General features: G+C 36.7%; 1 protein-coding gene across 2 annotated transcripts; it reads right to left on the reverse strand.

Moving 5' to 3' along the window:
- Positions 1 to 1,832: 1,832 nt before the first annotated feature.
- On the reverse strand, positions 1,833 to 16,599 carry ARL5B (ADP ribosylation factor like GTPase 5B). Of its 2 annotated transcripts, none has more exons than XM_052696935.1 (6): positions 16,435 to 16,599; positions 9,672 to 9,732; positions 8,217 to 8,364; positions 6,679 to 6,762; positions 4,888 to 5,039; positions 1,833 to 3,773 (listed from the first exon to the last, which is right to left on the reverse strand). In XM_052696935.1, exons 1-6 carry the CDS (start codon positions 16,478 to 16,480, stop codon positions 3,725 to 3,727), a joined length of 540 nt encoding a protein of 179 aa, XP_052552895.1. In that variant the 5' UTR covers positions 16,481 to 16,599; the 3' UTR covers positions 1,833 to 3,724. The 2 variants fall into 2 exon arrangements, with proteins under 2 accessions (XP_052552895.1, XP_052552896.1); XM_052696936.1 differs by lacking the exon at positions 16,435 to 16,599 and adding an exon at positions 16,371 to 16,393.
- Between the last annotated feature and the right edge of the window lie 111 nt (positions 16,600 to 16,710).

Here is a 16,710-nt window from a genome sequence, read left to right on the forward strand (position 1 = left end):
TGTTTCACTGTGATTCCGCCCCAGAGAAAGGATGGAAGGCAAAATGCTCCCCTTAAAAAAAAAAAAAATTACAGAACAACTCTTCAATTAATTTTATTTTGCTAAAAATATTTTTCATAGCTCTGGCCATGTTCTCTTTCCATTACCATGTGCAGTTTAAACAAGTGGGGAGAAAAACAATGCTATTTTGAGAATATCAAAGCTCTTGATCACTTCAGCAGGAAGTTTCCAAAAATAAACAATCTGGATGGAAAGAGTGAGAACGAAGCTTCAACAGGGACCACAACTGCATGAAGGCACTGTGTCAACCCAACTAGGGCAGCACAGCACAAAGCTGTATAAGTCACTGTGGGCTCTCGGACAGCACACATTCTAGAAGGAAAAAAAAAAATCTGTGTTGGATAGCAAGTTTTAAATTCTATGCAGAAGAAATTAGAAAAAGACAATTAGAAACTGCCAGTGCTGACAGGTATCAAAGGGGACTGTGACATAGATACTGAGTTTAGCCAGGCAGGCTATGCTTCAGGAAATAATATACATTTAGGACCTTTCAACTTAATACACTTAGTAATCATGAAGAAGTCACACTCTGTCAAAGGAGAACTTGTGCCTATGAAATCTGACTCAGACTCCAGCTGTCTGAAAACAAATTTAGGTCACATTGGACAGACCTGGACATAATGGACAGAGTCCTACGTAGGGACACCAAGACGGTCAAGCAATTGGAAAATCTTTCCTGTGAGGAGACACTGGACTATTCAGCCCAGAGGAGGCTCAAATAGGACCTCGTTGACATGGAAAAATACCTCAAGTATTTGTGCGAAGAGGACAGAGCCAGTCCTGTCAGTGGCAGGATCAGAGGCAATGAACACAGACCATAAGTGAACTCTGGGAAGAAGGGCACCAGATTGACAGCGGAATTTTTGTTTTAAAATGGATAAGTGGTTCAGTTAAAATCAACTGTAAAGTGGACTGCTTTATAACGTTGCAGCTTTCCCAGCACTGACTTTTTTTTTTTTTCCAAAAGTTTGTTGATGCTAACAAGGCTAAAATTATTCATGGCTATGTTAGGCAAAACATTACCAGCAGCACTGATAGAGGTTGCACAGAAAGATGGTAAGAGTCTCAGTCCTTGGAGATCTTCAAAAGTCACATGGATGTGGTCCCAGCATCCTGCCTCAGGTGGTCCTCTAAATGGCAGGAAATAGGGTTACATGTACAGCATAGATCCTTTACAGCCTCAACCATTCTATGATTCACTGAAAAAACTGCATACGTTTTGTTAACAAGTGTGTAGACAGTAAATAAGTTTTACAGAAAGTTCTGTATTTCCTTTTTGTACCATTTAAAATAGTCATTGGGTCTTCTGCAGCTGAGGAGGGAACAGTTTTCCTTCCCTTCTCTACCATATTGTTCACAGTCACTATAGATTGCAAATATACCTTATTAGATTTTTAAAAAATTACATTTTACCTTTGTAGGCAGTGTTTTAGGCTCTGAAAGTGATGAAGAATACCAACTCAAAAATTCTGCATCAAAAAGCAGCAATGCTGTTGGCAAGCGGATATCATAACTGGAAAACTGTTGTAATAAACTAATAAGAAAGCTGGTAAAATTCATTGCTATTGTCAAAAATTACTTTCCCTGTAAAGGTATTCAAAGGTCTTTAAGAAGTGATAAGGAACTAAAACTTCTTTAAATTAAATTCAATTCTAATAAGGAAGAACCAGCCGTGAATTGCTAAATATACAGAATTACATCCTAAATTATACAGACATCAAACTGAAAATAAATTTAAATTACAAATGGAGATCAAGTCACCAAACAAGAAACCCATTCACAGTATTGTTTATTTTTTCATTTATAATTTAAGAACAAAACTTACTTTCATGAATTTGAACAGTTAGCATGAACTTCACAGCAAGAAGCTTTAGCATCAGATCTTTAACTTGTCTTCCATTTTTTTTTCTGAAGTACAGTTTTGGTCTACATTGTTTTCTGCACATTTTGACTTGACAGTCAACACAGTCTTTCTCTTGAATGTGACTTTTGCTAGCCAGCACTAATACATAACTTTGTTCAACCAATCACCAATTCCAGATGTATTCTGAGCCTCCTTTTAGCACAATGCATTTGATGGTATTTTTAAAGTTTGTTAAGGCTTTGTTCAAATATAAATGGAACTAAATTGAAAATTTACAAAAGTTAAAACTTTTTTTTTTTTTAAAAAACTCTTTTTAAACTGTTCTTGAAATTATCAAAACCATTTTATCATTAAAGAACTCCAGCCAATTAGTGAAATGCTTCTAATGGCCAGGCTCCAAGCAGTGTTCAGGCATGCATAAGTACAGAACATCTCCTTTGGAAGCCTGCCAAGCATTTATGTAGATTATGTATCTCATTGCTGGTGGGATTGCACTAGTAATTGAGAGCCTAGTTTTGTTCTTTTCTTTTTCTTCCCTCTGGGTTTGGGCTTTGTTTGTACCTAATGTGCTCAATTAATTAACCCTGTTGTTTCAGATTCTCTTTACAGATCTAATTCTATCACCTTCAAGTTGAATTAAGAGTTATTAAGCCCAACCTTTCGCCACCTGTTTTTTAATTGGAAGCTCTCTACTTTTAAACTTCCAGTTCCTAAGTTTTACAAAGTATAGAATTAGTTTTCCACTCCCACAAATAAGATTAAAAAAAAAACAACCAAGGCAATATATTTTCTCTGCAATGAAAACTGAAAACATTCACATAAATGTCAAGATAAGCTTCATTGTGAAGTCCATAGATGTAGCACCATGATTTTGTTCTGTTTGTGTTTGGCTTCCCTTTTGAGTATACATTCATTTGGAAAACATCATTCTTACCAAAAAGGTAAGGCTCATGTATATACAGTATTCAAAATGTTAACAGATTACAACAAGTCTACACATAAAACTGACTGCCATGGTTCCAAATATAATTATCAAGAGGTTTATTTAAAAAAAAAAAAAAAAAAAAAAAAAAAAAAAAAAAAAAAAGAAAATGTTTTCAAGGTCTAAATGAATAAACCAACACTAAATAAGAAAACTTATTCACTGTGCAAAGATCTATTTTCAGGTAAACAAAAAGGAATCATAAGCTACAACTACTCATCAAACAAAATGAGAATAATAGATTTCTTTTAAGGCAGAAATTAAATTATATACCAGGTTAAAAGCTGCCTTAATATTAACTACAACTAACTCCTTCAGCATTTAAAATTTGGCATTAATATCTATTAACCATTGTGTTGGGTAGAACTCCACTGATATTCCAAGAAGCCCAACTTTAGAAACTGAAAACAATACCAGAGTAAAGTCAACCTACTAACTACTTCTGCCATTATTAAACAAAATATCTAGTTTTATGTTAGTAAGTTATAGAAACTTTTTAGAAAGTAGTAATATGAAATATTGGCAATGAAAAAACAGATTTTAAAAAGCTATCACTGAAAAAGTTAGAATACATAGTCAGAGAAATTTAAATGTTTAAAAACAGATTCACATATGTCCATCCAGTTGAAGATTAGTGTATTAAAAAATGTTAAGAAAATACTTTGTTTCAGTTCAACTGCACTTGATTCAAGTACAGTTTGGAGATTGGCTGATATAAATTAAACATGGTCACTGGCTCAGCAGCCAGAAGTACTGAAAAATGTACATGTTCACAGGATAAACAGAAGTCTCTTCCTTTGAATAAAAAAAACAAACAGCTATCTCACTCCAATGCGGGAGGTCATCCACTCCAAGCCTTGGCATAACCTGAAAGATAGAGATACACTATATTGGTACTAGTTTTGTTCCAACATCTTAAAAGCGTTCTTAAAATAAACTACTAAAAATAAATAAATCAAATTGGAATTATGAACTGAATAAATAAAGCTAAGCCTTCCTAGGCATTAACAATAAAAAGTTGATCAAGCATGCTATTTTATGGAGGCTTGACACTCTCTCACTTATTTTCTTCTACAGCTAAAAGATGCTACTTTTCACTTAGAAATATGGGACCATATAATGAGAAACTGTCTCCTTGAACACTACAGACTTTTCAGACTAGGAGTAAAAGACAAAGAGTAGGTTACTCAGACTGAACTGGTTCAAGAAAAGGCAGTGTATTAAGAATTCAACAGCCCCATACAAAACTGTAAGCTAGTTTTTATTGAACACCAGGATTGCATGGGATCTAACCTGCCTTCTCTCTCAATCTGCATTTCAAATGTATCCCTAGATTAGATCTCTCCCAGATTCTGCAGAGAATTCCAGCTAGTGAACTAACTGGATTTTTTTTCTTAATGAGTTGGCATTGCTACTGTCACAGTCTAGTTATTCTAGAGAAATTCTAGTTATTCATTTTGATTTATTATTTTTTATAAGAAAGAAGTGTGGATGATCAGTGTTTCTAAACTGCCGTTCAAAAATTTCTCTTTTCCTGAACAGCAGCATGTTCAAAGATCTAAATTCATACATTAACAATTCAAAACTGACGTTGGTAAAACTGGTAGGAAGTAAGCAGAGTTAACTCTCAGAATGAAACAATGCAATCCAAACATTCAATTAAAAAGAGTCAATTCTTACTAGCCCATCCCATCCTACAAATGAAAGTTGCCAATCACTTTACAATGCACTTTACAATGTTTACAATACAACATTAGAAAATACTTCATGCCAGAATTGAGAAAGATCTTCCTACTCCCCAATACTCAGTTGTACTATTTGTGATGCCACAAGATCACACAGCTTTAAAGACTGTATAACGCAGCTGAAAAGACTTTAAGTATTAAATGTTAGTAAACTACTTTAAAAATTAAGATGAAAAAAAAAATCAGTGACCCTATTTATCACATATGTTATGTGTACTTAAATAGTAAAAATTTACCCTTCTCCTGTCAAAGCACAACAAGACTGAATGTGCCATGGGTGATCCTTTATGGAGCTAAGGGTGAGGTATGTAGATATCTCAGCAGCTGTCATGCAACCCTTCATGTCCTGCTTGTTTGCAAAGATGAGAACTGCAGCCTTCCGTAAATCCTAAAAGTAATTTAGAATATACACAATTGTTATACTAACAAGCTACAGTGTTAACTATATTTCTCAGAAGAACTGCATTCAAGCTACAGTTACATAGTACCATGCTGTTACAACAGGCTTACAGCAGTAGAAATTGATTACATTACTGAAGAAAACAATTTATTTTGAGGTATTTTCCAGCACAGGAAATCAAATCATCATGCGTAATATTGCTACCCTTTTGCTTTTGTCCATAAATTAATTAAATGGAGTCTTGCTAACATGCATTTTGCAGAGCTCCACATCATCCAGACAGTAGAATTATCCCCAGATAAACATCCTAAAATCTCTATCATATGCTATTCAAACAGAAAATGCTAGATATCATTTCCTTGAAATTAGTTTCCACTTCATTAAACAGGTTCTGTGCTGGTAAACAAAAAGTAACAACTTAAAAAACGAGGTTAACTACTTTTAAAATTCTACTGTTCCAAAGAGATTTCTAATAATGCTGCTGCAGCTCTAGGGAAAAACAAAAACAACAACAACAAAAAAAAAACCCCAGAAGTTAATACAAAATTGTTTGCCCCTGTATGGAAATTAGGATTCCACAAAGCAATGAAACAAGAGCTGGAGATGCTCAGGTTTAGGAGCAAAGAAGGGAAAAATAACATAATATGCAGGCAGCTGGTAGCATCAATTACAAGTGTTTACCATATTTAGATATGTCTTAAAGTTTCAAGATAATTTTTCCATCAATAGAAAAACAAAAATGTACATGGTCTAAAGATGAAAATTCACTATTACAAGTCGACCTCATTACAATCGAGTCCTACTGATAATTTCCAAGAGATGACAGATGACAATCTGAGACCTTACAACACTAGTAACTAGTGAATTACAATTTAAGTTTCATCACAAAAAGCCATCTTTCCACCTTTTTAGGTAAAATATTTGCTCCCTGTCCAGATTCAAACTACATGAAAGAGTTTTTACTTCCAAATTTATTTGAAACACTGCAAATCCCCTAGAGAAATTAACTCAATGGCTCCTTTGCACTGCACCAAATACTTTTTCTGCAAAGATATTTAAGATTTTAAAACAACCCTAAGTCAGCTAGAGTGTGATTACTGGAGGTTTTAGTGTATTTTGCCTAATCCAATATATTCCTAAACAGAGACCCCAATATAACATAAAGCTACAAATAAAATAATTCAGAAGAAAACTGAATGTTCCCACAGTATTGTATATGGTACTTAATTTTAAGAAACAGAATTAAAACAAGAGAATTCAAATTGCCTATATATTTATTTTTTAATTTTCACCATTAAGTAAAAAAGCAGTAGAGAACAAGAATAGCCAATGACACTAACATGAAGTAACTAAAATTGAAGATAAAAGTTCAAGATTTACAAAGAGCGATTTAATTATAATCAAGTAAAAGCTGATTTGATTACAATTACATTACAATTACACTAGAAGATTGCTTCATTACAGTTTTTCTATTTATGCTTAACATACAGTTCTAAACCATGCCCAACAGGCATGCACATAAAAGCTCAATTTTTCTGTCAGTTTGACTTTCGTTAACATAGGAAGCATGTAATGCTATTAGACTGTTCATCACAAAAGAAAGCAACTGTCCCAATCCCTAGCTTACCTCATGAGCCAGCATTCTATAAAGTTCTTCTTTTGTAATAGAAAGTCGCTCTCTGTCAATGCTGTCAACAACGAGAATGATGAACTAAGGAAAAAATACCATAAAACATAAGTACAAAGTCTAAATTACAGAAATCATGTTTTCAAGAGACCATTACCACAGGTCTTCCTACATGACACAGAAGTGGACTTTCTGAGCATGTTAGAAAATAGAACAAGAGGTTCACTGTTACAGTCTTTCACTAGAGCCCCAGGAATCATACACAGAGACTGACTGCATTTCAGCACTGCCATTAAGATCTATTTCTGTGTACTGCAGTTAAATCTTCCAGTTGGATTTTCAGTCCCTGCATCATAAGCAAAATAGTGGTGCAGGTACCAAAAGGAGATAGTGGATCCTACAGATCATGGATCACTCTTACAATCAGGATGACCTGCTACACATTAACCAATGAAAACAGCTATTCCTGCCCACTACTACTGGCATGCTCAGAAAAACAACAACAAAAAAATCTTTATTTTGAAAGAACTTCTAGCAATTCACCACTATATAACTCACATGAATTAAAAAAAAAAAAAAAAAAAAGTTATTTCAGAATTGTACAGCAGACCTCAAGAAAGCTATTTACCTGGAGGGTTTTGCATGATGTTATTGCACAATACCTTAACCTTATTAAGTTAGCTTCTTACAACTTAGCACCTTGTAGTTACGTACTCAGAGACAGCTATGGCAGTGAATTTACCCTTTTTATGCTTGCCAGGCATTCACATGGCCAGACACTTTTGAAACACTGCTACACACAAGATTTACCATGGGAGGCAATTCTCACTAGTGTGAAAGTTACTCTTTAATCTCACTTTCTCTATTCCTTCTAGTTCACAGCCTTATAATAGCAAAAAAAAAAAAAAAAAAGACTGTGACAGTCAGTAATGTTCTCTTAAATATTTTGTATACATTATGCAACATCCATACACAATTCAGTGTTCACATTCAGTGAAAAAATACTGCATTTGTAACATTTTGGCCACTGGCAAGTTCTTTCAAACCATGGTGCATTACCACTACCTTGTGACTTCTACACAGCTAGGATCTCCTTTCCTTTGAATAAAAGCCACAAGCTGATACTTTCTAAATTCTGCTGCCTACATGAGAGTTTTGTTCATTATCCTTAATTATTATTACCTCAAAAGCTTTTTAGACCAGATGTACTGAATTTAACTACTGCAATCCTCACTGTATTTCTAAAGTACATAGTAGAATTTGCTTTATAATCCACTTGAAAAGAACACTAAAGACCTCAATTTGATTTTTAATTTCATTTAAGGTCATTATATTGCCTAGAACGTAAAATGTTACGAGGAAATTGGCTTCATTTCGGAAACACATCACGATTTGTGGATTTGTTCCTTCTTAAAAGGATGAAAACAGTACAGCTACAAACTTCATAAAAACTATCAATATTTCTAGTTAAAAAAAAACAACAACATAATTTTAAACAAATGTACCGAATCTGCGTATTTTAAAGAAACTTTTCATACCTCCGTGTTTGAATAGTAGGTATTCCATGATGACCTTAAGGATTCTTGTCCTCCAATATCCCACATTAAGAAATGGGTATTTTTCACCACTATTTCTTCTACATTGCTTCCTATGGTTGGAGAAGTATGAACCACTTCGTTCATTAAGCTAAAGGAAACAACAGCACATCATAAGGACCAGTCAGTAAAATTCACAAGACTTGTCAATAACAAGAAATATGTTGCAAAAGCATTTCTAACTTCAATAAAGAAGTTGAAAGACTAGGAATTTTTCAAGTTACACATTCACATTCTTAAGGTAATGAAGTAAAGAGATTAGTTAAATGTGAATTTAGCTTGGAGACTATGGTTGACAAAATTCTTGTCTTGTTTTTGTATCACACTACAGATACCAGCAATGGGAAGTAAGCACGTTAAAAGCCTTGTAACAAATGCAGATGCATCTGCAATTTAACAGTGCTCTCTCATTAAAAAGACACTACTGGGTTCTTAAAAATGCATGTTTCAAAAGGAGTTGTGATTTCTGAAGATCGCAAATAAAAAGAACATTCAATTGTGCAAAATACAAATCAAAATACAGTGTAATCAAAGCACTTGACTTCACAACCTGACCTCAGACCAGGATCCCCTGGATTCTTAGCTGGGAATTTCTCAGTTCTACCTTCAAGCTTTGGCAAAGTACATAGGAAGGGGCTTTTTTTTGTTTTATCTTTTAAAAGGTATCCTCTGTTGCCTTCATACCCAAACATACGGATAGCCAATTCATTATGTACTTCCCCTTATCTGCAGTCACCAACAGCAACCAGGTTCCTGTCAATATCCTTGGATTTATCACAGATATTCCTGCAAGGCTGGCAAGATTTGGGAGTGATACAACACAGTGCAGTGATGCTATTGAAAAAGTTTATGGTAGGACCCAAGTGCAATGAAATACTATTATTAGGAAATCTTCCATCACAAGTCTTAGACATTGCATACAGGAAGCATTTGGAAACGTTCATGGATTATGCAGGGTGGCTACAATTCTCATTAATTTAAAAATCAAATTCTCTGCATTTCGTGGTCACAGGATTATTATTTTTTTTTCAATTCTTAGTAATAAAAACAGGCTTTGATAACAAGGGAATTTGCAGGTTGTTTGCATATATAATTTTAATAACTAATAAACAATTTATAATTCATTGTAAGAACACTGCAGTTCCTTCACTTTGGATGTCAAACCAAGCACGTTCAGAACAACTAATGCCACTTAGCATGTGATTTAGCACAGCCCTAGAGATTCTGGTAGGTTGCAAAATGGAATATTCAACATTAAATTAGTGACAAATACTAACATGTAAGCAGAATAACAAATCTGAATGATAGAATCATTAAGGCTGGAAAAGACTCCTAAGGTCATCCAGTCCAGCCATCAGCCTACCACAAATACAGCCCACCAACAGTATGTATACTTACAACTGGTAAAGAATGGTCGTCTTTCCAGCATTATCAAGCCCCACTATGATTACTTTATGCTCTGTGTATAAGGAAAGAAAGACAAGAATGAACTAGTGGAAATAATAATAATTCTGGTTAATCACTTTTTCCTCAATTGAGAAAGCAACAGCACTTTTGCCCAAGTTCAATAGCCTACACAGCCTCCAGGGGAAAAAAAAGAAAAATAACCAAAAGTCCCCCCCTTCTGGGGACTACAGCTTAAGGACAAATCAGCATTGGAAGCCTTCATACGGCTTTCCTTCATAAGGAATGCTTACCCATACGGTTACTTCATTTAAAATATATGCATTTTAGAAAGATAAATAGAAATAAAAACATTCACTTGAAAGAAACATCCATATTAACACTTGTAATTCAACATAGTCAAACCACCTAAAGTTACTGAGAATTTACCAAGAGCTAGTTTTCCAGAGCATGGATCAGTCTGCTGCTCCTCAGTCACGCAAAGCGCATCCAAAGATTGCTGCAAACACAGTCTAAGTCGTAAGGCTTAACAGCAGCCAATAGTTAAGGAACTGCTACCATTTGAATGGTAAAAGGAGGAAGCTGTATTTTCAATAAATCCCAATTTCCAGCACTCCAACTCTGAAAAGTTCTCCTTACATAACATTGGATGTCCCCGGTGCAGGGGAAACAGAGAACTCCAGAATATATTCTTTGTACTTACTCCTTTTTAGAATTTCAAATACGACGACAGCCAATTACTATGTGATTTTTTTGATACATATCTGAAGTTAGAAGATACTGATCTGCTTGTTGATAAAAACCAAAGCACTTGAGAATAGAGAGGTTACAAATATAACATATGGAAAACTAGTAAAAATAAAAAAAAACTTGTGAACAGTCTTTAGATTTTTTTTTTCCCATGAGATACACTCCAACAAGTTTATTTCCCTGTACTAATTTCCCTTCTGCTGCATCCTGCCAACGTATCCTAAGGAAATAACTTTTCCTGGCCTGAAGTCCAGTAATTCTTTTATCCACTTAAGTAGAGACACCACTAATTAACCACCTTCCTCAACGCAGAAATAGTATGAAAGCCTCTCTGCTTTCAAGCCTAATAAATCATTCAATGTAACTAGACTGTCTTCTCTTTCAAATTCAGTTACATTTAAAGGGCTTTCAAAGTTTAGCACAGAAATATGCTTCCCTTGATTAAAACTGACCATGTTTTCACCTGTAGCCTAGTAGACTATCAATGCTACTTCTGCAATGCCCTGTTTGCATTATTTTCAAGGAGGAAAAAACAAAACAATTCCAGTTTGGTGTTCTCTCTGCTCTTTCCAGCTTTGCAATGGAATGCAGAGCCATGATTAGGAATGAACATCAGAAACATTAGACAAAGCACTACCACGCTATTTAAAGTAAGGAAAAAAATAAATTCTTTTAACCGTTCACCATTCAAATGAGTTTTCTGAAAGCCACTGATTGGTAAATGGTTCAACACTAATGGGAGATTTGGGGACAGGGAACATGGGTAAACGGTTCAGTACTAAAGGAGGGGATGACAACAGGCAGAGCTGGTCTGTGTCACTGTAGTCAAGAAGTATTTTATTCAGTAACTGAATATGCACAAACAAATCCTAAGTGTTTAATTAATGACGTAGGGATGAAATTTAAGTGATGAAAGCAGCAGTCTCCATCTTTTATTACTGCTTTCAAAATAGTCATCTATGATGATGGAAATCACAAACATACAGGGAAGTCAAATCTCTATCTAGTTTGGTTAGGTTATGGAATTTTTACTTGTATACATAAGGAAAAAGATATCAACTTAAGAACTGCCCTATAAAGATTGAACAAAATTTTAAACAAGTACTTGTTTACAAGAGCAATCAGTTGAAGGCAGATTCTTTACGTAAGAAAAAGGTTGATCATGATGTAAATCACAGGCAGTGATTTCTACTCTCTCTGTGTTCTGCACTTAAAAACTAACCCAGGCTTTTCCCTTGCACTGGCTGATATTCAAACACAGTTAGGACCATAGCCATAATATCTTCCCAGTCCATTATGGTCTTGGCAATCAGGAGAATAAAATTAATAAGGCAGTTACTAGAGCACAAGAGCAGATTCTTCATAAATGAGGTAAAAAAAACACAAACAGGAAAAAAGTGTAATAGGAATGAATAGAAAAAGTAAGTAAACATATGAGAGACATTGCTAGACTACTGCTTAAAAGTACCTCAAGAATTCAACCTTTTCTGGGTGCTTGTTTAAAACAATATACATATGAAATACCATTAAAAAACTGCTGTGAGACTGATTTATTATTACAATGTGACATGAAAGTGGGGATGATCTTGCAGATATCAGAAAAAAAAAGACATATGTTCTTTTCTTCAAAATATTACTGATACATATTCCTAAACATATTCTTAAATATTATTTCGTAGAAGGGTTTCATCAAGGGATTCAAATCTGAAGATTCGGTTATCACAGTTTTGGATCTTCCTAAATTGAAAAACAAACAAAACAAACAAACAAACAACCCCAAACCTACAAACCCCTGATTTCTTTAGCGATGGGCAAGAATCTTTTCTTCCAATATACCCGAATGAAGAAGTAAGTGAAAGAATACTGATAGTTATCAGGTTGTGAGACAAAAACAGCACATCCAGTTGATAAGAAAAATGATGTTAAAAGCTTCAAAGCTGAAGACAGAAGGTAGACATAAGTTTGTGTAAGAAAGAGAAGGCAGAAGGAACAGAACTGTACTACACTTTAAAGTCTTCTCAATACAAGACAGATTTCTCCACACTAACTAAAAGCTTCCTTAGTGTCTTATATAACCCAACTTAATACAATTTGTATTTCCAGACTTATTAAAATACATGTTAAGAAAAACCGTGAGCAACCTTCAGCAGTCACCAGAATCAAAATCCATTTGTTTTTTTTCAGATAAAGGTCTCTGCTAACCCAACTGTGGAGTATGGAGACTGGCAGCAAGCATAGACAAAGTAATCCGTGGAGTTATGGAAGTTCATCACCTTGATTTTGAGCCTATCATTTTTCTTACGGCAGTTTTTCTTTACTTGTTTAACAATCACAGCATTTATTCTAACAGTATTCTGAACAGCTATCATTCAAAACATTTAAAATACAAACTTGTGCACTTCTTAAAGAACTGCATCAGCCATACATCCACAAAAAGGTTCTAGGAAAGGAGTTACCTTTATCAGGGCTGCTGGCATTCACTTCTGTTTTTTCTTTATAATTTCATTAAGAGTTACACAAAGAGCATTGGTAGAATAAGTTAATCATGAAGTTTTTCCCCACTCTGTTTACATGAAGGCAGTAAGTGCCGTTCCACCACTAATTCATACTACATGTTGCTTAGCAGACTGCCTTATTTGAGTACTGAATCACCACGTAAAAATGTAATTTCTGAAGCGATTTTCTTATATATGCCTTTATTTATTTTAAAATTAAATGCTAAAAGTTCAACCTGAACATAAAATAATTTATAACCAGATTCGAAATGGCTGCAGAAATGAAGCCTTACTTTTTGCCAACTTCAAAAATACACAGAGATAATCAGGAAGCCATCAGTAAGTCACACTGAACAAAGAACTTAAACCTCTATTTTTAAACTAATTGTTTCTCTTGGAAGTAAAATGTCTACATACCAGTTCACATCATTTAATTCCAACTTGATTAAAAGCCATTACGTACTGAAAAGGTACGAAGACCAGAAAACAAGATTAAATAAGGCCATGGAACAGTTTTGACCGCTATTACTATCATCCAGGCAAATTAAAAAAATAAAAGTAGAAAGTGATGCCATTGTTCAAAGGCTACTCGACACTCAAACTGGAAACAAATACTTCTAAACATATTTGCACAATTAAATCGAGATCAACAAGTCTGACTCCTTTGCCAAAGCAGGCTCCCCAGACCAGGCTGCACAAGTAGGCACCCAGGTGGGCACTGAACCTCTCCAGAGAAGGAGACTCCACAATCTCTCTGGGCAGCCCATTCCAGTGCTCCATCACCCTTTCATGAAGTTCTTATGCACATTTGTGCAGAACTCCCTAACACAGTTCATGGCCATTTCCCTTCATCCTATCACCACACACCACTGATAAGGCCCTGCCCTCATCCCTTTGTCTCCCACACCTTAGACATTTATAGACATTGATCAGATCCCGAGGCTTCTTTTCTCAAGGCTAACAGACCCAGGCTGCTCATCCTCTCCTCTCAAGAGAGTTACTCCAGACCCTTTATCATCTTTGTGGCCCTCCACTGGACTCCTTCCAGGAGATTCCTGTCTTTTTTGTATACCAGTATGCTATATGTTAGCATTCTAAGATTAAAACTTTTGGGAAAGTGACTTACAGATATTCTCCACAGAAATTATCAGCATTAATTCACTGCTTGATAATTCTTCATTGCATTTAGCTGTCTAGAAATTATTGATCAAACACCTTTTAGATTTGGCATTTTCAGCGCAGCTACAATACACCTTTACATAAAGCAAAGCTGCAGTGCATAATTAATACTGGAATGAAATGCCCATGACTTCCTGTACACATCTTCTAGCACTTTAGCATTCCTCCTCCACCGTTCTCCACTTGAAGGAAGCCAGATGACACTTGCTAAATCTTTATTTTGTCTGCATTTTGCCAGCATCTGCTGCCTCAGCCTACTAGCACCATCCATGCTAGCCTTGACAAACCAATGCTGTGCTCAACGCACACCTGGGTTTATCTGTACCTATGGAATAGTCCCTCTGATTTGCTAATGTAATTATTTTGACCATACTCAACAGTTTCATGGGCCAACTTAGGAATGCTCTGAGCTCACATATAACTTGAAAAGCAGCAAAATCCAACTCAGTAATTACGATCTTTATTATTATTATTTTCTCCATAGTCATACTGATGATAACTATTTAGAGAGGAAAACCCTACCTGATGAGTCAAAAAATTATGGTCAATGATAGTTTTCTAGGGTAAAATTTCAATTTTGATCACAAAATAAAACTTGCTTTACTCTCCATTTGCTGCAGTGAGACTGAAGATGGAGAGAACAACAAAACATGAAGAAAACCCATAAACCTCCCATTGGGATAAAAGCCAAAAGGTAAGGATTTCACAGTAGTGACTCACCCATTGTAACTACCATATTAATGGTTAAAATATTTTAATGTATTAAGAACTGCTTTCCTTTCAGGAATTAATATACAAAGACTTTTCCCCCCCTCACTAATGAAATGGACGTCATCACATACTAACAAAGAAAGAAACCAAAACAATGGAGCAGCAACTCTTATTCTCTTCCTGAGGATAAGTACTGCCATCATAGGGGACAATACGGATCAACAGTAAGAGCCACTTCTAATTAGCTCTCTGCACATCCTGGTGGAGTCCTTGAGGGAAGGGAGCAGCAAATCACAGTATTTAATTAAAAACAAAACAAACAAAAAAAAACAACCAAGGGAGTATTTAAGAGCTTTGTGGAGACCTAAAGGGGGCTAAGGGAGGATACCTTGAATTTTTTCAAATGGGTTTTCCAGTTCAGATAAAAAAAAAAAAAATCTTCAAGTAAAAGTAAAATATTCATTTATAAAACTCCATTTGAAGTCTTCAGGATCAACATTAAGGGATGGGAGAGATAAATGGCTTGGAACGTCTTCCTGCTCCCTGCCATGGGAAGACAGTTTGGCAGACAGATATTAATAAGTCCGCATGCTGAGGCTGCCTCAGCTATTTGCAGAATCAGAACAGAATACATTCACTTATGGTGATATGACTATTAAAGGGATACAAGGTGAACCTTGCGAAACTGTTTTGGCAAAAGAGTGTGATGTGGAAGACAACGACAACAAAAGTGTTGCTATTTTTGAAGTAGGAATGTAGTAAATTGAAAATGGGAATGGAGCACATGTTTTGAAACCTGATAGCAGAACAATAACATCATCATTTTGGCTGCTCCAAACTCGGGGCCTCAAGGAAAATCAATACAGAGAACAAACTGCGTTAAGTATTTTATTCTCTAACCAAAGAGGGCGAGGTAAGCCAGATTCTTGAAAACAAATAGACACCATAACAAATTTTGTTTTCGTGATAACTGAGCTGAAGGCAGTGGCGGCTCCAAGTTCTGAACATCAAAGCTGAACACAGAGCACAAAGCATTTGGGTGCATTAGGGAGAAAGCTGTCCCCGACGCTCTTTCCATTCTTGGCATGAGAAGTGATTTTCTTGGGTCATTGAACGCATTCAACCAGCGGCTTTTGCCAAAACTCAAACAGAACTTCACCTCAAAGGACCCAAAGCAAGTTTGTTGGTTTTTTTGTTTGCTTTTTTTTTTTTTTTTTGCCTCCAAACTAAAGATAAAAACACCGTGATTTCAGTAGCAGACTTCAGTTTAGAAAAGCGGCCCCGATCGCCCACTAAAGCGGCGGCCGCTCTCTCGGTTAGAACGGATATCGGGAGGCAACGGCCGGCCCCGACGCGCGGCTCCGGGCACCCTGCAGGCCCCGCTGTCTTTCAGCGCTGCCGCGAGCAGAAACAAACCGAGAAACAAAGCGGCTCTGACGGCGAAGCACAGCACAGCCAGCGCCCAGAGCGCTGCACAGGGCGAAGCCCGAGTTCTGTCCGGACGCGTCCCCAGGGAAACCCGCCGCAAGATGAACCCCCCCCGCCCGCAGCCCCTCACCTCCCCAGCGTTCCGCGCCCACGCTCAGCTCCGCCGCGTCTCCCGGAGCCAGCCCGGCACCCACCTTGGTTCCCAAAGAGACTCCACAGCTTGGCGAAGATCAGGCCCATGCCTGGCCCAGGCTCACCTCGCAGCGCTCGGAGCCCAGAGAGGCGGCAGAGAGTACAGCGGCGGCACCGGGCAAACGCGACGACGGGAGGGCGGGCGGACGGTTGAAGGGGCGGGCACGAGCGAGGCCCCGCCCCTGGCCGGGGGCCGCCCCGACTCCCACGCGGCCGCCGCGCTGCGTCACCGTCTGCGTCATCACGTACGCCCCCGCAGGTGGTGGCCGTGCCGTGAG

This window comes from Tympanuchus pallidicinctus, unplaced genomic scaffold (genome assembly GCF_026119805.1).
Source record: "Tympanuchus pallidicinctus isolate F22 unplaced genomic scaffold, pur_lepc_1.0 scaffold3, whole genome shotgun sequence".
NCBI classification, from domain to species: Eukaryota; Metazoa; Chordata; class Aves; order Galliformes; family Phasianidae; genus Tympanuchus; species Tympanuchus pallidicinctus.